This window comes from Pygocentrus nattereri, chromosome 25 (assembly GCF_015220715.1).
Source record: "Pygocentrus nattereri isolate fPygNat1 chromosome 25, fPygNat1.pri, whole genome shotgun sequence".
Classification (NCBI taxonomy): Eukaryota; Metazoa; Chordata; class Actinopteri; order Characiformes; family Serrasalmidae; genus Pygocentrus; species Pygocentrus nattereri.
In genome coordinates, this window is record NC_051235.1 from 6,177,591 (window position 1) to 6,201,625 (window position 24,035).

General features: G+C 42.3%; 1 protein-coding gene across 2 annotated transcripts in view; it reads left to right on the forward strand.

Moving 5' to 3' along the window:
* Window positions 1–23,800, forward strand: part of rbm20 (RNA binding motif protein 20) — a 127,492-nt gene extending 103,692 nt beyond the window's left edge. For both annotated transcript variants that reach the window (XM_037534279.1, XM_037534280.1), the window contains 8 exons: window positions 1,293–1,424; window positions 1,626–1,705; window positions 2,917–3,529; window positions 5,533–5,631; window positions 5,998–6,568; window positions 7,868–7,975; window positions 11,479–11,600; window positions 21,109–23,800. In XM_037534279.1, coding sequence (XP_037390176.1) covers window positions 1,293–1,424; window positions 1,626–1,705; window positions 2,917–3,529; window positions 5,533–5,631; window positions 5,998–6,568; window positions 7,868–7,975; window positions 11,479–11,600; window positions 21,109–21,177 — 1,794 coding nt within the window. In that variant the 3' untranslated portion in view covers window positions 21,178–23,800. The remainder of the gene's footprint in view (window positions 1–1,292; window positions 1,425–1,625; window positions 1,706–2,916; window positions 3,530–5,532; window positions 5,632–5,997; window positions 6,569–7,867; window positions 7,976–11,478; window positions 11,601–21,108) is intronic.
* The last annotated feature ends 235 nt before the right edge of the window (window positions 23,801–24,035 follow it).

The window sequence follows — 24,035 nt, forward strand, 5'->3', positions numbered from 1 at the left end:
CAATCCTATGCGTTGCTAGTGTACTAGTGTGCACAGACACCTTTCAGCGTTTGAAGATAAAATCCAGGGTGGAGATTTTTAAAACTTTGTTTTCTGTGTTTTAATGTGGACAGATGTTTTTGAAAACTCTGACGTCACCGTTTCCTGCTGTTCACTGCAATTCTGCATGTCTCACTGCTGATAACCGAGCTGTGTGCGACGTAATACCAGGTTTGATTACATGATGTTACCAACCACACAAACTCATTTGGCTTTGCTTTGTCATTAAAGGAGAAATAGTTTAGAGTCAGACTACATGCATAACAGTTCCTGGACTGTCACGAAAGAATTGCTCATGCGTCCTTTTGTTGTTTCTGTCCGTTTCACACGGAGTAAAACAGCCGTTTGATTTGTGTGGAATTGTTGGTCTGGATGAAAGTATGATTTTAAAGAAGGGTAAGTGTTCATGGTTAAAAGAAGAAAACCAATCGTTTTTTTATTTTTAATTTGAAATTTTGAAAAAGGTTTTCTGTTTGATTTTCTCATTGATTACCGAAGCCATAATGAAGTGGTTAATTGATTATGGACATTGCTGTTAGTTGCAGTCCAAATGTTGATATCCATCGATACTGATCGGCCATCTCTAATTAAATCAGGGGTGTTTTAGGAAAAATTGAGCTTTGGCTTGAGTGATGAGCGATTTTTCATTTCTTTTTTTACAAACAATCAGATAGAAAAAAATGATATTTTGTGGAATTCTTTTTTTTTATTCATTGCACTACTAATATTTGGTAAATTGGCCTTTTCTTATTTTTTGGTACAAAGCTGTGAACCTCATATGTCCGTCAGAACCAGTCCTGCACTAGAAATGACAGCGTATTAAAATGGTTATCCAGAGATGAGGCTTAATACGTGTCTTGGAAAACAGATGGTGCTGGTTTCGTTACCAGTGAGAGTAGAAATGAACCGAAGCATCATGTGATGTCTCTCTTCCTTTTGAAGCGCGTGGATGATGTCTCACTTAGCCTCTCCTTTTTCATTGACTAAATATTTGATCCACTTTTTAATTAGAGGCTTTTAATGTCACCCAGATCAGATACGGGCTCCTGGTCCTGAATTTGGCGTGGGTGTGAGATGCTCCACATGGAATCCAGCTTGTAACTGTCCACACGATTTATAGCACCGTGAAAACCAATGCGCTGAAAGATCCGTTCGCAAATCCTTTGACACATTTTATCGTAAACGAATCGGCCGAAGTGCGTCTGGTGCCGTAGAGCTTGAGTGTGTCTGTGTTAACGGTAATTTTCCATTAGGCCTTCCTGGAGATGGCATATGTGGAAGCAGCCCAGGCCATGGTGCAGTACTACCAACTACAGCCAGCTAAGATCAACGACCAGAAGCTCCTTATCCGCATGTCCAAGAGATACAAGGAGCTGCAGCTTAAGGTTTGCACAATACATGGTGTAAATGAAAAATGATGAGTTAGTGAATTTAATTTAGATCTTGGGTTCACAGAACTGGCCTTAAGTGGAATTTTATTCAGTACAGTCACAAATTATGCATGGATCTTATTTGTATGATACTGGGCCTTGGCTAGTTCATGTGACTCTAAGGAAAAAGCCCTTTCTATTCTTCTGTCCATGCAGAAACCGGGTAAAGATGTGGAGTCCATAATCCAGGATATTAACTCTCAGAGGGAGAGAGGGGAGATGCAAGATATGGATCGGTAAGAGATGACAAAAGAGCACATGAGATAATTGTGTCAGCATTTAGGCTTTTACATAATGTCTTAGAAGCTGCAAGATGTGTTTCAGCTTTCAAAGGAACCCCTGGAAGTACCCGGTAAGAAATACACAAGACAAAGTACACAAATCATGTACTTGAGTTAAAGTTGAGACCCCCAAGGTGAAATAGAAGTTCTAGTAAAAGTAGAAGTTCCTCCCTTTAGACCTCCACTTGAGTAAAAGTACTAAAGTATTTCCCTTCAAATGTACTTAAGTATAAAGTAAAAGTACTAAAAGAGTAATTCTGGCTCTGATCTGGTCCTGTTATCATTTTTATCACCAGACTGGCTTCATGAACTCATTTCAGGTGAAAGTCCTCCAGCGTCTCTCTTGGTAAACCAGTCTTTTAATAGAACGTCATTAATTAGTGACGCTGACGTCTATTAAAATTATCAGAAGCACAAAACACTGAAGGTAAACAGTTTCCATCAGGGAGAACCGAGTGGCTCTGAAATCACTTTTTACACACAAGCAAAGTTTCAGCTTCAGATTTATTTACAACTTAGTTCCAAGTTTAAGTTGAATAAAAACTGGCTTTAAACTCAGGATCACAGATGAGCTCCTTTACTATGTTGATCTGTAGGCGTCTGTTCATAAACATAAACCAGCCCAAACTCATTTACTATAAAATGAACTGGTGTTTGTAGAAATTCAGAAAAAAGCCGCGTCAGTCTCGACTGCATATGTGGACATATTTCTATATTGAGCTCTATTTACACAAAGTTAGGTTAGTTCATCATTTATGTTGAACAGACTCTCCCAAAGTTTTACGCTGCTGCGCTGACGTTGAACCGCGTGCTGCACTGGGTCGGTATGACCAACAGGTCAAAACCAGCTCTAAACAAAGTGACCGCTGGGCCCTGATTGGTGCTCTGGCTTTGCGCTTCTTTCGTTTTGACATGTTACGTTTTTATACACACAGAAACCAAAAGGAACGACAGATTTCTCAAAATGTATGAGGAAAAAGTCGGATATTAGACTCTGAAATGTAGTGGAGTGAAAGGAAAAAGTCGCCCAGAACGGAGAAACTTCAGTACAGATACACCAAAAATACTAAAGTACAGAAACTAATTACATTACTCACCCAGAATGGAATCTTTATGTGTATCTGTACTGTCCACCACTGACTGTATGTATGTATCTGTATGTTTAGGTACCTCCCAGAGCGAGCACGCTCGCGCAGTCCCATCAGTCGCTCCCTGAGTCCACGCTCTCACAGCCCCAGCTTCACCTCCTGCAGTTCCACCCACAGCCCCCAGGGAGCCCCCTGCCGGCCGGACTGGATCAACGGCCTGGGCCCTCGCCGCGGATCCTGGGACTGGACGTCCCACGGGCGGCGAGACGAGGACCCTCGCGACAGAGATGAGTGGAGGAACGGAGAGGATGAGAGGCCTAACGGCCGGCTCTCTGAGCGCAGGAAACTTTACCTCAAACCCGGGGAGCGGGGCAGCCCTCGCATGGATGAACGCGGCAGGGACTGGTACCCCCGCGGCAGCCCCCAGGGCCCACCCTTCTCCTACCACACTATGGACGACTTCTACAAAAAAGAGCCCACATACAAAGCTGAAAAGACCCTTCGGACACCCCAAAACCAGAGACATGAGGGGAAGTACAAGAGAAGAGACGGCACAGACCATCACAGAGCCAGACACTCAGAGTCAGATCTAACCGAGGATATGGGCTCCAGCAGGGCTGCTGAGGAGCGGGGACGCAGCAAGAGGACGAGCAGGAGACAGGAACGAGAGGACAAAGAGACTGAGAGCAGTGTAAGATGCAGCAGCCACACCTTATTTTCAGCTTCTTTTCTGTAAGAGTTAGAGTGCTGTGGAAGCTCATGTCATCATGTTCATGTGGTGCTCAGTACTGGTCCTGGAGATCTGCCACCCTGGAGAGTTCAGATCCAACACAACTGGAACTAATATTCAGAACCTTTGAAGGCCTTCGTGGATCAGGGGCCGCATTACAGAAAATTCTTAAGTCCGAGATCTGCTTTGTTGTCATGACTACTTCAGTTAAGACTGAGTTTAGGACAGAAGCCATTATAGAATAACAGTTCCTCATCTATGATCTCATCTTATTTCCAGATAAGAAAATGGTATTACAGAAACATCAAGTTGCCAAAATATCCTAAATAATGTCTTAAGATAAGCCCTTTAAGATTTAATTACCTTCTGTTTTAACCGACTGTTTCTATTGTTTTATGCAGTGATGGGCAGCACAGTTCACTATAAGTAGCATAATGATGCTACATTCATCTACACTGAAAATGCTGCTTTGACTTGTGAGGTTTTTTCTAACAGCGTTTAGAAGCCCCGAACGCTCAGACACGATCTTCACCGTCCCTCTTATTACCGTTGTGTGTTATTGATGATGATAAAATATTACAGAGATGGTGGTGAATAGAGGCGACAGAGTTGAAAAGGTGTCTGTTTATTGGGAGGATTAACATTAGCGCGCTCGACTAAAGCGTTTAGGAAATGAAACTGAAACTGAGAGCTGCGACGCTCTGATAAACAGCAGGGGGCGCTGACATAATATTCTTAACTTTTAGTTTATCGCGCTTTAGTTTTATTTGACTTTCTTTACACCAGTAACGGCAGCTGACGTTCGCTGTCTGGCTAACTAGCTTGATTACGTGTTTACACTTCAGCTGTGCGATTGTGGTCAGTTGCTAGACACGATAGTTGACTTCAATTGAGTAAGATTTCCTAACTTAAGAAATGATGCTGTAAGATAAGATACAATTCTTAAATTAAGATCATATTTGCTTCTGTAATATGAATTTGTGAAAAAACTTATCTTGACGTGTCAGATCTTAAGACAAGATGGGAATTTTCTGTAATACGGCTCCAGGTGTGTTAAATTTGGGTTGGGGCTAAATTCTGCAGGGTGGTCTCTCTTCAGGGCCTGGATTGGGCTCCGTTGACGTATACCATGTACATGTGGACCCCGCTTTCATTATTGCCATTGTTGCTGTTGAGAGAAATCTTCCAAAACATTTTCTGGTTTCAAGGATCAGTTGCATCAGCCGTACTTTAACACTTACATGCATACATCTGATTACTAGGAACCTGTAGCCTGATTTCCTGTGTTGATTCTTTTCATTAAAACCAATATAGCAAAATATATCAATGCATTTTATTTGGAAGTGTCAAATGATTGAAATAAGTAATCACATTATTTTGTGTAGTTAATTGTGATAAATTGCATTTGTTAGTAAAAAAAAAATGCACAGTTAGTAATTGTGTTCATTTTGGCACTCCTAATATTATATATATATATATATAAAACTTGTTGCTGTCCAACAAAAAACAAGTATCTCCAAATTATTAACTTTACAGGAGAAGGCAAAAACACTCTTACTTTTCAATGTAAGTCAATGTAAAGAAATGTTGTTCCGGGTGATTTTAGGGCATTTCTACTGGTCCATCCATCATTAATTTTCTACACAATGTAAAGGACAGCTGGTTTGTTGAAATGATGTAGAAAACTAAAAATCAACAAAAATGGAGACGCATGGTTTTCATTGGACAGCGATGATATATTCTTCTTTATTTCTTTTCCTTGGCATTCAAACGTTTTGACAGTTTTCTCTGTCATGGCAAGTGGTAGATCAATTTGTGTGGAATGATGATAAAAAGAGACCAGTGGGGAATGGTTGATAAATCATCCATTAACTCTGTGAATCATTCATGCAGCATAAGATCAAGCTTGTCCAAAAAGTCTGTAAAGCCTGTGTTGAATGTGCGATTGTGTTTGTTTACTTCAGAAAGAAGCTACCGAGCATCGAGCCAAAGACAGATCATCATCTCCCCGCAACAGCAAAACCTCCGAACCCACAGAATGTGAGCGGGACAAAGACAGTGAGGTAAGCACACATAGACCCATTTACCTGCTACGAAATTGTCGCTGTTCAAAGGAAAACGTGTCTCCGAAATGGAAATTTTAATATTCTTCACTGTTGATATACGTTATTGTGGCTAGACTTTATATGTTCTATTGATTTTGGAGCATTTCTGTTGGTCTGTTAATTGTGAACAAGCCGAGTGCTGCATTTAAGTGATATAGAAAAGTAAAAATTGATTAAAAAAATTAAGACGTTTTTCTTTAGACAGTGACAAGATACTTGTTCTCACACAAACTATGAAGTCTCAAAAAAAAAAAAAAAGAGCCTCAAAAGTCACAACAGCACTAGGATTTGTCAGAACTCATGTTCTGGTCCTGTGTGTCCCAGGTGGAGGAGTGGGTGAGCGGGGAGGAGACTGAAGGTGAGAGCTGGTACCCGAAAAGCATGGAGGAGCTGGTAACGGTCGATGAGGTCGGGGGAGAGGACGACTCCATCATCGAGCCTGATCTCCCTGATCTACAGGAGGAGGAGCCAGCGGAGGAGCCTAGTCAGCCTGCATCCAGCCCAAATCCCAACCCCAGCGCAGAAGTCCCAGCACTGGCAGAGAAGACCCAGGAAGAGCCTCTTCCACCTCCAGATACCAGCCCAGAAGAGACATCCAGCCTGAGTCTGGCTGAGTCTAGAGAGCCCTCAGTGAGCAGCAGCGCTCCAGACCAGCCCTGCTCTCAGCTCTGCCTGTTCCCCAGCCAGGAGTTCAAAAGCGCACTGGAGGAGTCCTCACATACAGAGCCGCAGACTTCCAGAGCCGCACCAGACAGCCCGCCCAGCCACGGCCGTGCAAGTGAGATGGCGTGTGAAAGAGAGAAGACTGCGGATGTACAAACGGCCGGTGAGGCTGTTGGGCCGGCGCAGACTGATAAGAAGGAGACACAGCACATAGAGGAGAACCAGAGGAGAGGTAAACACACAGAGCCTAGAAGAGATCAGCAGCATTCAGTCCGACATCCGGACAAAAAGGGGGGGTGGGTGAAAGAAAAACATACCTAAGGTCCCTTTAACTTGTCTAAGAACTTATTCCACATCAAGTGAAAATGCCTCTGAGCCGCAGCATCTCAATCTCTCCATCTGGACATTGTGTGTCATCTCAGACAGCCATCTTTTAAAACACGGGGCTGAGAATGATTTCCACTTAAGAAGAATGACCTTTTTAGCAGCGACCGTACTGGTCATTAGAACTTGCTGCTGAATTCGGGAAGAACTCAGAATAGACTCAGAATAGCCACAAATCGCAACGACAGGATTAGGAGACACTTGGATGTCAAGGAGATTAGAAAGAAAGAAAAATATTGGACCATGTAAGACTGGACAGAACCAAAACTGATGGGCCACGGTGCCCTCTGCACTCTCACACGTCACGAAGCGAAGATACTGAGCCGCAGATCCTAGATAGTTTAGTTTTTGAGTAATGGAGTCTTTACAGGACCTTGAATTGTATCAGCCTGTACTTGGAATTGCTGGAGCAATATGAGATTCTGGACAGGCTCTTCCCACCGTTTTCATACAGAATCTTAAATTTGTCTTTAAAAGCACTTGCATATAACGCGGTCCCCTGTGTTTCATATCAAAATGCCTTGTTGATCTTCGTCGCTGCCATCCAAAACCGCTGCAGCAAATTTAGCAGCTGTAAAGTCTTTGCATGCAATATCACACGTGCCTCGGATACCGACTGAATGAAGACTGAAGGGTGTCCAGAGTGATGGGTCAGTCCTTTATGATTTCAGTGTCCATTCGTCGGTTTCACACAAAATGTACACGGATACAAGAATCCACCAGTTACACATGGTGAGAGGCAGATGACGTGTATCGCAACCCCACTTTATAGCTTCATAACTCTGGAGTAATGTTCGATTTCAGATGTAACTGAGATGTAATCGAAAGAGTGGCTCCACAGATATTTCTGCGTTGTATTATCAAAGATAGAGAAATGTTAGGATTTGACGTGAGATCATGCTTTTGGACTCCAGAGGGTTAAAGAGGAGTTTACAAAACTGGACATTAAATACGTAAAAGTGTATTCAAAAAATATGAACATATTTCAGTTAACTTTAACTAAAGAATTCTGATGGCTACATCAGAAAGCATAACACACAAAGATGTTGCTCTGATTTAATAACGCTGTGTGAATCCACTCTTTGTTAGAGCTGTGTTGACTGACTAAAGTGAGCATAATGTCCTTCACTCTTATTTTTATTTCCAGACGCCCTTATCTCAGTGCCTGCTGATTCACCCCAGAGGACTGATACTGAGACTCCCTCACCATCACGAGAGCAGGAGAAAATCATCAGTGAATACAGCATCCCACTAGGTGACTATCCACCACCTTCGGTGTCTCTGTTACAGATTCAGGGCCTGATGTACCAAGACTTTTGCACCAGTTGCAAGTGTGAATTAGATGCATTCTGCCTGTGCATCATGTACAAAACAGGCACAAGCCTAAATGTGCAGCTTATAAACCAGAGGCATAGAAAAGGCTCTGTCTTGCAGATGTATTTGAGGGAGGATTGTGTGAAATATCGGAGGAAAACGCAGATATTTGAAGTGCGACAGTTTACAATTAGGGCTGGGCAATAAAACGACAACGATAATCATTGCGATATAACTTTTCCTCGATAGACCGAGAAGACACGTTCGATACATTCTCGATATATTTTACCAATCTCACACTAAATCACATCTGCTCCTCACAACTACAGCCCTAAACAGTCATCGTTTAGCTTTAGTGCATTCCCAAGCAGCAAAAGTGAAAGAAATGAAGTGGGTTCATGAGTTTCAGCCCTGATTTAAGCTAAAATTAACCGAGGAAGCTGTGAGGAACTGGAAAGCGGGAGAGCGCTATCTTCCCAGGCTAGCTGATTTTAGCAGGAGGCTAACTTGAAGCAGGGCTTCGTCGCTCACACAGCACGGCGAGTTAATGATATTGTAGACCCACACAAGACCCAGAAGCACTGCTTTCAGTTTAAATGTACCTAAAAGGAGGATTGTTTGTCTGGTGTGAGAGGTTCACACTGCAGTTAATGCTTTTACCCAGCGAACGTCAGATATACTGCAGTTCACCTCTCAACCTTCTACGATAGAATAGAGGAATCCGGTCGTCTGCTCGCTGGTGTTTGAGTACTGCGAATGCTCTGACATGGATGTGGTAGGAGTGACGGCAGCAAGACGGTCTGATCCAACCCTGATGTACCAAACCAGCTGATGTTTGCTGTTCGTACTAAGTTGAAGTTGTTGAGAAATTAAACAGTTCAGTTTAAACTTGTTTTTGGCCACTTGTTTAGCCTTTGTGACGGGACAGCCGAGCGCTCATCACCAGGCGGCTAAAAATAACGTTTTCCTTCTTAAACTATGACTCTTAGGAAAATTGCGGCCGTGCTTTTCCAGCTGGTAAAAACAGCTCACCGGACACTTTCTCCTACTGTCCCATCACAGATTTGTGAAATGTGCCGCTGTTTTCTGAGCGTTTGTGAAGTTCTCAGCCTTCAAACTGGAAAGAAATAATGATTTGACATTCATCGTGATAATGTATCGATATCGAACCATATGAATTTTGTTTATCGTGGTAACATTTTTGACCATATCACCCAGCTCTAATTACAATATGCTCAATTAACAAAGTTTGAGCCTCTGCAAGGAGTAGTTTTATGTGCATTTTTCTCTGCATTTACATTTACATTTACAGCATTTAGCAGACGCTCTTATCCAGAGCGACTTACAAGAAGTGCTTTGTCTATCTAGAGAAAGTCTCTCTGCTGGTTACCAATAGCTTAGAGAAAAAGACGGTCCTGAGTTGAGCACAGAACTCTGTGCCATTCAATGCAATACAATTACAATAAAATGCAATGCAATAAACTGCAATAAACTACAATACACCGTGCAAAACAATTAAATATAAGTGCAGCTTATAATTCAGTGCTATAATTCAGTTCTCAGTTCTAAAGCCAGGTTAGCGTCACAAAGGTGTGCTGTTGAGAGGCTTCCTTTAACAGTAGCAGCAGACACAGCAGCTAAGAAGACGCACTGAAAAAATCTATGTATCCGAAAAACACTCCAGCTCTCAAGAGCTGATGTACCGTACTGTGCAAACGAGGCAAGCTGTTCATTTTACGACATCAGGAAAAAAGCAGAAAACATATTAAACAGAAAATTCGACAGAAGCCATATGTTTTACAACGTGGAACAGTGCGGCTCCTCTGAGAGCTGTTCGGACAGCCGCCGTCGGGTGAGCTGGAGCAGCGTGGCGGGTGAGTAAATGGAGCTCGGACGTCACTGCAGCACATGCTGTGCGGTCTCAAACTGAAAGGTGTGAATGGCCCCCATGAGGCAGGAGCCTGTCCTCTCATTAAGCAGTGCTCAGACAGCTGACGCTCTTGTATCACAGACACATGCACACCCATGAACGACACAGGCATACATGCGCACTCACGTATACACATTAACACTCGAGACACAGGCAAGAGTGTGATGTGTCCAGCGTGGACAGTTTTAACTCTGACCGACTACAGAGCACTTCTTAAGAACTGGTTTCTCTAAGCCTTACAATACCACCAGAGCTAAGCGTGACCTGTTTGCTGACCCTGTTGCTCAGATCCAAGTCCGAAGATTTAGTGTAATAATAAAGCTGTAAGCCATGAGAGGCTGAGGGTCACTGCGATTTTATCACAGGGAAGTAACTCACTGCCTCCAGTGGCTTATTGCTTTTATAAAACAGCGGCCAACATAAAATATATTGAAATGCACAATGTTGTAGATAATTATTTAAATGATTATTAATAATAATAGACTGAGAAACAGGTATTGCGCCAAGAAATGTAGTTCATTTGGAGGACGGTATCGTTGCCAAGCAAGCACTGACTGCTAAGTGATGAGAAGAATGTTTGGTCGCCCATCACTGTAAACTGCAGACGTTTCTCGACTTTTTAAAAACTTTTTGTCATGTTACAGTGAACATGATAACACAGCACTGCTTAATGCAAATCCTTTCAGTTTATAAGCACTTTTTGGTCACCAATTCACGCCACTTTTCTCACACTGGGGCTGAATGACAAGCAGCTCCCTACATAGTGCACTACATAGGAATTTAAATACTGACTCCTGCAGCCCGACACTGTAAAATATCACAAACACGGTCCTTTGGGGTTGATCCCTGTTCAAGCAGACGACAGGCAGTGACCGTTTGATAGCAGAAGCCAGCATTTCAAAGCTTAATGTTACACAGTGCACTGTTTATCTAGGGAGTACGGAGCCGTATGGAACAGCCTGTGTTTGACACGGCGTCTGACTGAAACACAGACGAGACGTTTGAAGCCTGTAAGACATTCAGGTGACATTCTTTAGACTTTCATGCAGCATTTTTTCAGTGAATCATATTGCGAGTGCTTTAATTCAAGCCTGTGATATTAATGATGGAGTTGTTTAGCATGTTTACTGTCTTTTAGTCTGTAAGCTAGCTGACCAGCCTAGTTAAGAAAATAAGTTGTCAGCCTCTCAGTTTAAACAGAACCGGGTTCTTACTTCATCTCCGTGTTCTTACTGCTGCTCCGTGCGATCAGCGTTAGAGTCAAAGATGAATCTGTTAACAGCAGAAGGGTTTCCATGCCGTGGTGCAGTTTTTCTGAGGCGGTCATATTTGTGCGTATGTTATGGATTTTAACAGCTTCGAATGCAGCTCAGGAACTGAGCATCTGTATGGACAAAGACTGACGTGTGGCCGCCCAGGACTGGAACTGCGATTTTGCTTGTGATCCTCAGCACTGTCAGCACATCACCCTGGTGTCTGACTTGTAAGTTATCTGTGGCTATGTGTTGTCTCAGGTGTGGAGTTCATCGTTCCCAGGACGGGCTTCTACTGTAAACTCTGCGGCCTTTTCTACACCAGCGAGGAGACGGCCAAAACTACGCATTGCCGGAGCACCGTTCACTACAGGAATCTACAGGTATGCATAGGCCTGTCAAAGTTATTTCCTCATCACTGTTTTTTGAGATGATTACAATTATTGAAGCAGATTGTCAGACAGCGCTATGTTTTTATTTGTTAGCCATGTTGGCAGTATTAATGTTTTTAAGCATGTGTGCTAGTAGATTGAGGTTTTTACATGTATTTTCAGTTCAGAAAAAATAGATGCCACTATAATAGATGCATACAGTGAACAAAAAATGACAGTTTCATTGGTAAATGCAGTTATTTATACAACATCAATTCAGCTAAACGTTCATGACCGTGGCAGCTCTGGGTATGCAGAGTTACTAATCATCAGGGTTGTCAAATGATATGGATCGGAAATGAATTGCAAAGGTTTGTGTATTGAATCAGAATGAATCCCCTTTGTGGTCTTTAATTTGGCTCTTTTTACACCAAACCTGAAGTAGGAAGCCTGGGTGTGATCTTAGACTCTGAGCTCTGTTTTATGTAAACAGAGTCACTAAAGTAGCTTTTTATCACTTCACACTTCATTTTATAATATCACTAAAGTTCAGCCTTTTCTATCTCGGAGCGATGCAGAGAAACTTGTTCACATGTTTGTTACAGCAGAGTTGATCACTGTAATGGTCTTCTTACTTTCCTTCGTACAGACACAGTACAACCCTTACAACTCGTACAAAACGCAGCAGCATCCTAACAAAAACTACAGAGATCAGATCAGTCCTGCTTTCAAAGAACTGCACTAACTGCCGGTATCGTTCAGGATAGATTTTAAAGTTCTGCTACTAGTTTTTAAGGCTCAAAATGACTTTAAAGCACCGCTTACATGGCAGAGTGTCTGTCTGTTTAGAGTCTTAGATCTGCAAATACTGACTGTCTACAAATGGCCTCTGTGAAATACAGAAAACACGGAGACTCTTCCAGTTATTCTGCTTCTAAACTGTGGAACTCAATTCCCCTTTTTAGACAGTCGAGCTTTTAATCGAAACTCTACGTCTTGTGGTGCTTATCTTCTAATTTGATCTTTTTTTGTTTTCTTCTTATTCTAAATAAATACTAATGATTTCTTGTATAACTGTTTTATCACCTGTCTGTCAAGCACTTTGAGCTGCCACCGGCATGAAAAGTACTAGATAAATAAAAATTATTATTATTATTATTATAAGTTACATGAGAGGACTTCTCTCTTCTTCTTCTAAGCTTCTTCAGAACGTGTTTACTACTGCACATAAACACCTGTGAACGCAGGGCAGACATGAAAATAAGCTGAACACAGTTTCAGTTTTCATCACTGATGTCGAGCGAGAGTAACAGTAGCCTATTCCAACTCCTCGGTGATTATAGACCTCTCACTCTCATAGCACTGTTACGTCTTGTTTTAAAGGGAACTGTGCCTTTAGGCCGTGCCAGTGCTTTTGTTGGTTTGCTCCTTGATAGTTTATCCCCTGTTCTCCTGCATTTGCTGTCCACTGTAGTATAGCACTTTATAAATGATACCTCAGACTTAGTGCTAAAGTCATGGCATGGCATCAGTGAAAGTTCTTGCTGTTGAGAGGCTGCGTTTGAACATGATGGCTCGTTTTACCAAGAGGGCACACACTTCTGGGCTGGAGTTAGAGGTGGTTTTAAGGGTCAAACAAGGAAAATGTGTTAAAAATGATCACATCATGAGGGCCTTATAGACATAACAGGCCCACAAGACAGCACTAAGATTTCACTTACTGTCCTCAGAAGTAAGATGTCGTAGTTACTTGGGCCACCATTTGGATTACTAACCATTTATGGAGTGTTAATGGTTTTAATGTTTTAAATAGGATATATTAATTGACTGCTTAAAAGTGATTAAGCGTAAGAAAAAGTTTATGCATCACAAAGTAGCTAATAAATATTTAGTTAATTGAGTTGTCAGATAAGTAAATCATCAAAATCAAACCATAATTAATTATTAGGTTTGTACATTTCTTAATATCTTTGAAAACATTGACTGTTATATACTGGAATATAGAGCTGTCTGTGTTGGTCATTTATAATAATAATAAGTTTCATTTATATACCGTCAAACCCAAGGTCGCTTAAATTTGTTGCATTTGTTGAGACTGTGCTCCTGTTTTGTTCTCCTCTTATCTCCATGTGCTGTGGCTCGTGGTTTTTGAAGGATCCCTATGGACTAAGATGCATGACGAGAACTAATACAGAACTTTTTGCCTGCCTAGTGGAAAGAAAGCGGTTGATTAATAATAAACATCTGCAGCAGACACTCGCTGTGCGGGTCCATGTGACTTTGTGTCAGCAGTGTAAGATAAGTAGACTGATAAAGAACTGTAATGGCATGCGGTGATACTGAGACGTGGCTGGCTTTTGGAGAGAGATTTCATTACGCCCCCCCACCCCCCACCTCCCCCAACTTCATCACACAGGCCGCATTACCGCCACATGCTGCTGTTATTAGTTATGACAAGCATGGCTCGTCAAGAGCCCTTCTGCCAAAAGAAGAGGGAAAGGTATGACTTATGACAGCACGTGGTCCTCTGCCCTTGGGACAAGGGAGAGGGGAATGGGAGAGGTCTCCCCCTGCTGGACTGGGAGGCAGAGTAAAAGTAGAAAGCACTTAGGAGGGACTTTAAAAAGGAGCCTCACATATTTTTTACATTTCCTTATGATTCAGTCAGTGAGATGTAAATAAGGTGATTCAGAGTGGTTTGATGTGAAATGTTTAATTGCAGGGAAATGCGGACTCAGATTTCGGTGACAGTAGGAAAGCAATGTCTGTGACAGAAATATAGCCGGTTTGCTTACTATACAACACAACCAGGGAACCTACGTGTGGCTTTTGAGTTTTTATGTGTAATGTTGATGGTAAAATAGTGATGTACTTTTTTTTGTGTGGGGACTATTTTGTCTCATTACTTCATAAATGACATTGATGTATTTTTAAAAGTACATTTTAAGCCAGAACGTTCTAAAATTGAGCTTAATACCATGTCTCAGGCGTTAATCAGCATATATTAAATAGCTTTCTGTGAGGGAGGTTTTAGAGGCTTCACACTCTTCAGACGTCTGGTTCCTATCACCACCACTGTGAACAACTCTGACTCTGTAAAGTTGTCTAGAGCGTCACGTTCTACATTGAACTACTCTGAATGACCTTGCTTACATCATTATAATGTAATTATGGAGAAAATCCTTTTTACGTTTCCCGTTTAAGCAACAAAAGTCCCATTAATGTTTAGCAAAAGCTGCTTTTCACATGTGCACCACTGTTGTAGCCTTTGGCTCTATTGTAGTGCAAAACTTTGACTTAATCTCTAAACTATGAAGTTAATTTTGCGTGTTTTTTTTTTTTTTGTTCAATTACTATTTCATTTACATTTATGGCATTTGACAGGCACGCTTATCCAGAGCGGCTTACAGTTTGATCATTTTTACACAGGTAGGTGAGGGTAGTGTTAGGAGTCTTGCCCAAGGACTCTTATTGGTATAGTGTAAAGTGCTGCCCAGGTGGGGATTGAACCCCAGTCTACAGCTTAGAAGGCAAAGGTGTTAACCACCACACTAAACTTGATAACGACGTTACTGTTATTTCTCCAGTGATTACAGAGCAATTTTTTTCAAAAACACAAATTCTACCAAATCTTCGGTTTATATATATATATATATATATTTTAAAAATCTGCTTGTATTAAACACCAGAGACTACAGTAGAGCAAGTAAGTCAACATTGGTACCTCATGACTTGGTCACCATAGCTGTCTGTTCAGCCGTCAGTGATCTAATGGCTTTCCAATCTCCCAGTGAACATCTCAGACCAGGAGCTGTGAATTCTCTGCTGTTGTGACAGGGTTGGAGATCACTGTGTTCAGTGTGGGCTACAGGATTAGTGTGAATCCTTGCTTTACTGGTTATGATCTGGTTTTGCCACACAGATGCAGGAACTGCACACACATTTGTACAGTCTGAACCGGCATCTGTGTTTGTACTGTAGAGGTGTGTGTGTTTATGTGTATTAGGAATTGCATAGAATAGGCAGCTAATCAAGTAATATATCCACCTGTGAGTGCTGTGGGCAGCTGTCGACTAGTCAGGGGCAATAGCTAATTTCAGTAATCAAATATTTCAACATTTACTATAAACCACAAAATTTCAACATGTGTCAGAACACTTGGTGGTGTGGTTGGTTAGTGAGGTGGGTAACACCTCTGCCTTCTACGCTGTAGACTGGGGTTCAATCCCCACCTGGGTAAACACCCTACACTACATCAATAAGAGTCCTTGGGCAAGACTCCTAACACCGCCTTCGCCTCCCTGTGTAAAATGATCAAAACTGTAAGTCGCTCTGGATAACAGCGTCTGCCAAATGCCATAAACTTGGTAGGTTTTCTGAGGTTTGAGAACCAGGTGAAACCTACAAAACCACCAGCGAAACAGGCTATGAAAAACGATAAACTCCAAGTGCTGTCGACACTCGGAATGACCTTAGAACAAAAGAACTCGAAAGAAATAGCACTGCTACTGCAAGTCACCCTGTCGTGTACATCTTTACATATTAACATCACAAGCACAGGCTCAAAAAGGAGATCCAGCTCAATATTTGTGTAAAATCAGTGTTATACTGTGGAAGATATGATGACAGTTCACTTGCGCATAGTTGACCATTCGCTCACATCCTTGGAAATTGTTGTTCACCAACTTTTGACCGAGTTCTCTTTGAATACTCTCATCACATTTGCAGTCATCAGATTCATCCGCTCGGAGTGGGCTTCCAAAGCACAACTCATGTTACGGAACGTTCTTCCATACATTGCCTGCAGTTGCACATTTACACCAAAGAGGTCTCCAAATTCCCAAATATTACATGGTGTAGCTTTGAGCATAATATCACAATTGAGAGACGTTGCATCAAGTTGACATACTTCTGCATTAAACACTATACAACAAAATAGTTTTTCATTTTTTTACTGCACAATTTTATATTAAACCAGGTTTATTTTTCATTTTACTTTTTCACTTTAATAATAATATTTATTTTCACATCTAACAATTCAGACTAAAGTAAATATTTAGGTTGGACATTTAAAAAGCAGAATGTGTAGCTTGTCATTTTGAAGAACTTACTCTGTTCTCTATCAACATTCAAACCTAAACTTTTAACAATACTTCTAATGTAAAAAATAAACAGTGAAAATAAATAAATAGTTGTACAGTCTTGTAGTGGGTGTGAGACCCTCTCTGGCCAGTAGAGACCCGTGGGCCAAGTCAGGCCCGTGGCACAGTCCTGTTCGGCCTGCAAAATATTCTTAATTTTCTATTAATAGTAGCCCATTTTATCTTGAACTGCACTACAGCTCCCAGCATGCACTGCAATGTAACGTGTGCTCCCGCCCCAACCCAACAAAAATGTTTGGGACAGCACCACAAAAGCAAAAGATGCCAGGTGTCCAGTTCAGGCAATTGGGCAGTTTAAAAAACTACTTCACACTGGGGACATTCAAACTAATGCAACTAATGTGGTCTATTATTTTATATGAAAGAATTTGTTTATATTTGAAATGATAGATTTTTAACCAAGTATTCAGTGCCTGATTTTTGCTTTTGTACAACCCCAATTCCAATGAAGTTGGGATGTTGTGTAAAACAAATAAAATCAGAAAACGATGATTTGCAAATAATTTTCAACCTACATTCAATTGAATACACTACAAAGACGAGATATTTAATGTTCAAATGGATACATTTTATTGTTTTTTGCAAATATTCACTCATTTTGAATTTGATGCCTGCAACACGTTCCAAAAAGTTGGCAACAAAAGACTGGGAAAGTTGAGGAATGGTCAAAAAACACAGGTGAACAGGTTAATTGGAAACAGGTGAGTGTCATGATTGGGTAGAACTGCTTATAATTTTGGCATATTGTGATCATGTGGCCAGTTGGGGTCATGGCAGAATGGCCCTTTTAGTGGTTGAGTTGGACACCCCTGCTCTAGAACATGAAAATCACCCGTCTTTGTAACAGCCCCTTGCTCAGGCTGGTCTCTGAGCAGGGATTGGTTTGTTCACATGCCCACACACATTGCCCGCGCTCCAGCTGAGGTCAGGAAGGAAGTGGAGATTGCTCCAGCATCTGCTGGGATTAGAGCTCTGAAGACCAGCAGCTGTTCTGTCCGTCAGAGAAAAGTTTGAGAAGAGCAGAGGAACCCGTAGGGCTCGCAGCCCACACACAACACGGCCCTTTAACAAGGCTACAGAGAAACCGAGAGACGGAAGGGTTAGATTACTTCGCTCCTGCCACCAGAAACCGTTGTATCTCACAACTGCAGTCATTCAGGGGAGGAGAACTCCAGCTGCTTTCCGGCTACAGTGGAGGGAGAAACAAACGGAATCGGAGAGGAGCAGCAGATTCACAGAGAGCAGATTTCAGTTTTTTCATACCTTGATAGTCTAAGTTCAGAGGCTGAAGGAACTGAATGAGGGCGATGCACAACCCATCTAAAAGTTCAGAGTGGATCATCTCAGTTGACGTCCTCTTTTAAAATACCTTCAGACTGTCTTTAAAAATTACAGCAGTAGACGAAAAAAAAGTAGTTCGCTTTACATGGTCACCAAATAAGTGGACACAGTGCTCGATTTTTAAGCCATTATTCAATAAATGCCAAACCTGTACACTGTTAGAAGTGAAGGTTCTGTTCAGGTACGTTTTTCGTTCATCAAGGTACAAACAGTGTAGATGTTCCCTCAAAGCTTCTACAGTGGTTTTAAGGTCTAATTGTGGAGCTTAAATCAGTTCCTCCAGGTGAAAAGTTGGTATTTGTTCCTTTTCATAACTGAATGTTTTAAAACAGAACAGCAGAATAAAAGCCTGGAGGTGAGGCGAGGCGGGGTGTGTGGAGTCAGTGCAGCTTAGAACAGATCATTTCAGTGGATTATGGTAGTTATGTTCCCTGGCTGAAGGTACTGAGATGTACCCTTGAGGGTCCCACCCCGTTGACAAGTTCATCAGTGTTAAACTAATGCTGCTTATTAGGAGAGCTGGTTAGCATTAGCTTTGCCAGCATGATACCGATGCTGCCCACCACAGAACATATTCGGTTCTGGCAAACTAAGTCAGTGACACAAGTTTACGTGATTAAAATGAGTGGCTAAAATCTGACGGAGTGAAGTCGAGCGACAGGCTGATCGGTGATGTTTATGCCTGTAGCCTGATATGCCACCTTAACCTAGCTTAGCAAGCAGCTACTGTCCTAAACAGCGGCATTCATTAGAGTTTAGGTCCGACTCTGAGAACTGGTGCTAATGTGTTGACGCAGATTTAGGGGATAGAGCGCTGTTTAGGGGATGGTGCACATAAAACATTGCATATGGTGTTAAACATTTAGTGTTAATCATTGCCAAGCTTATATTTTCCTTTTATGATAAATTGATCATTAATTCCAGACCTAATAAGTATTTTTCTGTATAATATAACAAAAAGTCTTAATATGACAACTGATTGCAAGCTTGACTTCGTGCATGATGGGCAGGAAACACCTGCTTCTCCCACGTTCTGACCCTCCTCGCCTTTAACCCAATCAGATTTTCTGTACTAGGACAGAAAGACTAAGTAAAATAAATGCTACGGTAAAGACAGTAACATGCAGAAACAACCAAGGAGCAGAAGACATGATTGAGGCTGTTGTTTTCTTAGATAGGTGTAAACGTGGCTAGCTAGCAGTACAAGGCAGGTCAGCCGAGTGTCCGTGGCCATTTTTCCGCTGCAGGGCTGAACAGTTCTGAAGGGTAACCGTCCCAGTGGCGTTCCCACACGGACACGGTTTGACACGAAGCGCTTAAAAAACGGGGTCTGCTTGTTTTTTTTTCAGGTTAGCTGACCACACTCAGGGCCGCAGAACCGTCGAGTCGGACGATGTAATGACGTGGCTATTCGCTGATTGGTTCTATGTTTATATCGGTATTGTGCCACAGCATCTTGCTGCTTTACTTCAAACCCCAAATCGATCAAATGAGTTCAGTTTGCTCAAATAAATGAGAGCAGTGCACAGTTTTAAAAGCACCATTGAAAAAACCTCAAAGCTCTAATCTAAGACCGATTTCTAGCAGTTAAACGGCGACTCTGTCTAAAAGCTTTACTGACACAAATTTAGCTGATAGTGACTCATATCTGAGAAAGCGAAGTTGAGCGGCTGATTAAAGGAACAGAAAGCCGAAATTAAACTCTTATCTGGTGTCTGAAGCTGAAGCCTCCAACTAAGCTAATGGCAGCCGGTTCCTCTCTCCTAGCTAACTTAGCTCAGCTAAAGAGATCCAAACACCACAGTTCAGGTTCGATTCAACTGACTGCCCTGCTGTCACAAGTATAGATGATAGAAAACATATATTGAGATGATTAATCAGTGTCGTGGTGACAGAAAGCTAAAATTGGACGCCTCTGTAGAGCTTTAAGCTGTAGCCTGCTAGGCTAAGCTGATGGGAGTGCACGGTGCCTCCCGCTGCAGTACAGGCTCGGTTCTAGCGAACCAATGAAACGTTTAGAGGATAAAGACTATCTGAGAGCACAAATTCGAGAGATTTTATCAAATTATATCACCCTGTCCGCAATTCACTGTCTGGCCACCAGAGGCCTCACTCTCCCGATTACTAGCCCTGCTCCCAAAATTAGACCACCTGTATCCTCACACCTTAAATACTCCTCCTCTTCAGCCATTCAGTGCCAAGTATCGCCAGTTCCTCAGTGTCTGACTGCTGAGTGTTAGTTTTGTCTGGCTTGCTGGTGTTTTTTTGAACCTCTGCCTGATTTATTGGAAACTGCTTTTGCTCCGCCTGCCTGGCTGTTTTGAACTGATTTCTACGTTTCTACTTTTTCGCTGTGCCATTTGACTTCACGTTTTGGACTGCCCTGTCAGTAAATCTGTGCGTGGATCCTTCTCAAGTTTCTGAGTCTGCTTCGTCACACACCCTATGGTGGCTCAGGGCCCTAAATAACTGCTTATGTTGCTTATAGCAAGAAACACTCCTGAAATGTTCCACTGTTCAGGTTTTCGTGTCGCTTACTCAAATACAGAGCTGGTCAAATCATAAGCCCATCTTTACACCTGATGAGAGAAGAACCCATTTTTATACTATATATACGTTATTAAAGTCTTGTTTTCTTTAAGTTGTATTCATGTATTTTAGTCACAGTAATACAGTAATGTTACATTACTCTAATACAGTAAACGATAATACAGTGTAATGTTGAACTTTTTTTTGGCCTTTTTTGTCTTATTGGTCCTCAGCCTGCCATAAACACACAAGACAAAACGTTGGGCAGCCCTACACTAATACATCTGACGCTTCAACTGAAGTACTTGATAACTGTCTGATGGAAGGAACGGGTGTGTTAGAGCATTAAAGCACTAAACTCGGCAGTGATGTGACCGGCCAGGATTGGTTTTGGACGTCCTGCTGCAATGTAATAGGCGAGCTGTTGGGTCCCGTGCATGTTGTGTTCCATTTCTGTAATGCGAGTTATGCTTGCTGTGTCTCTGCAGAAATATCTGTCTCAGCTGGCAGAGGAGAGTCTGCTGCACTTCCATGCCGACCCGGCCAGCACAGAGTGAACCCAGACAAGCCTGAGACGTCACCACCACCAGGGGGAGTCGAGCAGCGCTGAGCTCCGCTCGTAGCCCAGGAGTGCCAAGCGGAGAGGACGATTAGTGACAGCAGAGAGAAAAAGAGAGAACGTGAGAGAGCGAGGAAGTGTGACCGAGGGAAGGACGCAGGACAGCGTGTTTACTGTGGTTTTTGTGCTGTGTGCACGCTGAGCACAGCAAGACTGGACTGAACAGGGGAAAGTGAAGGTCACCAGGTGGGGCTCAACCCAAAGGTGTAAAATCTGTTTTTGTAAACAAATCCTGCCTTAAAACAATCAACTCATTCAGCGACTTAGCCAAAGTAGGTTAAACTGATGTGAAGCTGGTCTTTTTTAAGGCCCTGTCTGTTCTGAAGCGCAACCCAAAGATGGATAGAATAGATTTCAATAGCAGCACAGAACTCCTGCCTCGAAGAAAACTTTCAAAAAAGGAAGTCTGTCAAGTCGTTCAGTCACCCAACTGTGAATCTGTGCAGGTCTACTGTTAAAACGGTCTCGTTCTATTAGAGACGTGCAATATATTGTCATATCAGGTCAAGCAGAAAATACTGAAATACTGGATCAGGTGTTGGAGGGAAAATCCAGTCCTGTAACCCGTCAGTCTAAAGATGAGGTTTTTATATAGGCTCAGATTTTCTTCTGTAAAGTAAGCCGACTCGCACCCAGAAGTATTATAAAGTAGCATACTTTGGCGCAGCTCGGCCTGTAGGAGGAAAAGGAGGCAGCATCTCATTAATTCACGTGTATTTGCATTTACAAATTAGTCACCGATTCCGTGGAAGTGAACTCAAAGACCTGGAAACATTGTGAACCTGTCCAACTTGAACACGGTTCCACTTAATAACCAACGCAGGAGATGCTAACCAGCTTACAGGCTCCTCCAGTAATATTCAGAGTTAGACTTTAAGAAGGATTAACTATAAAAGCTGCAGTATACGAAGTAAAAGGTGCGTGTGACTGACCATCTGAGTGAAACTCTCAGCCTTTTCTACTCCGTTTCACTGTCCCAACCGGTCAGATGAGTGCAGAATTCCCAAATATCTCCAGCTGAATTCCAACACACCTCCTTTATAATGACGGAGAACACCTTTTGTTTTTGTAGGTAAAGGACAGGACACCACTCGTTTACAAAATCACACTACAGCCTGAAGTTTCTTCAGCAGGGAGCGCTCTTAGCACACAAGTCACGGCTTTTAATCAGTTAAAGCCAAAAACAGCCACAAGAGGTGAAACAGTGTTCAAGTGTTGTGTTATTTATTCTGTGATTGACATTAAAAGATGTAAGTCAGTTCATGTTAAAAGCTCATGCGTAGGCCTGCATCCTGGTCTAAATAAGATCACGATGTAGGCCACAGAAATCCAAAACGGAGAAGCATCGGAAGTCGAGGAGGAAAAGTGCCGTTGCTCCGTCTCCGCTGTCTATATCTCATTTATTCTCAAGCCCAGCACCGTCAAACTGTGAACTGAAGAAAGTCTGAATGTACAGTTTAGCAGAGAATGTTCTGATGGATGTGATGCTGTCACAGATTCCGGCCGTTTAAAGGACGTGATGAAAGCTGAAGTGGCCTAAACGGCACAAATTAGCAGGATGTAATTCTCATGATGTTCATTTGGCCTGCAACATACTTCATGTGAGGACAGCGCTCGGCCGGAGCGCTCGGCCGGAGCGCTGCAAACGCTCAGTCCTTCTGTACAAACTCGCCGCGCGTTCTTACGTTGCTGCAGAGGTTAAAACACTCAGTACTGAAGGGGGCGATAGAGGACAGAGCAGAGAGGGATCTACTGCTGTTCCAACAGCCTCAGCCGTTAAACGTGGGCAGTAGAGGAGAGCGAGCTGCTTGACCTCTTCTGTTGGATTGGAAATGCAATGATGAATCATATATTCATGCCGTCTTTGCGTGAGACTCAGCTGCTCATCCACCGTGGCGGTTGAGAAGCACGTTGGCGGTGGAAGACGGCTTGGCCAGGCTCGGCTGTCGCTGTGAAACCCCGTCTCGAAGTGTCTGCGTTCACGTCCTTTCTTGAAGTACGTTTCAGGCCTTAAGGTCTCTTGGATTTGAAACAATGTGAAGCTCTTTATAGGATCGTAATACACTGGACGTCCTTGAAACTGGACGAAGACAATCTTATCTGACTTTAAGGGCCTTCCTACAGTCAGGAGGTAAAACTCGGGCTCAGGTTAGTGAGAAGTTGCTCATTAATGCCACGCTACACATAATATTTTGTAAAGAAGCGAGAATCAAGCACTGTGCAGGTGTTGGGATTCACTGATGTATCTCTGGGTCTTGAATTCGTTTCATGATTGTATATCAGGTTGGAAGCAGATCAAACGGTGTATTAAATATAATACATAAAGCTCAAGAAGTAGCAATACTTGAACTGGACCATGTGTGTTATTTATCCTGCTTAAGGAGAATTCGTGTAAAAAGGAAAGTGATGTGTGTGATGTTATGGTAGATTTTAGCGAGTTTCTTTTTTTTTTGTATATTACTGATATTTGTGTCCCAGTCGTGAGACGTTACTGATCTTTCTTTAAATACTGTTGTGGCATGTTCTGACGCAGATATGTCAATAAACAGTTTTGAGAAGAATTGCTGCTGGTTTTGGGCGATTATTATTATTATGTGAGGATGTGTGTGTCTGTCTGCTCCAGTGGTGTCCAACGTCTGCTCCCATGGTCCCACGGTTCTGTTTTAGTGTTAAGTGAGTTGCAGCTCTTCCTTTCACCTCATTACCCGCCGCACCAACTTCTTATCAGAGTAATTCAAGGCCAGACAAAAATGTGGCTCTTTAGGCTGATTTATCTGCTCCAAAAAATCCAAAAAT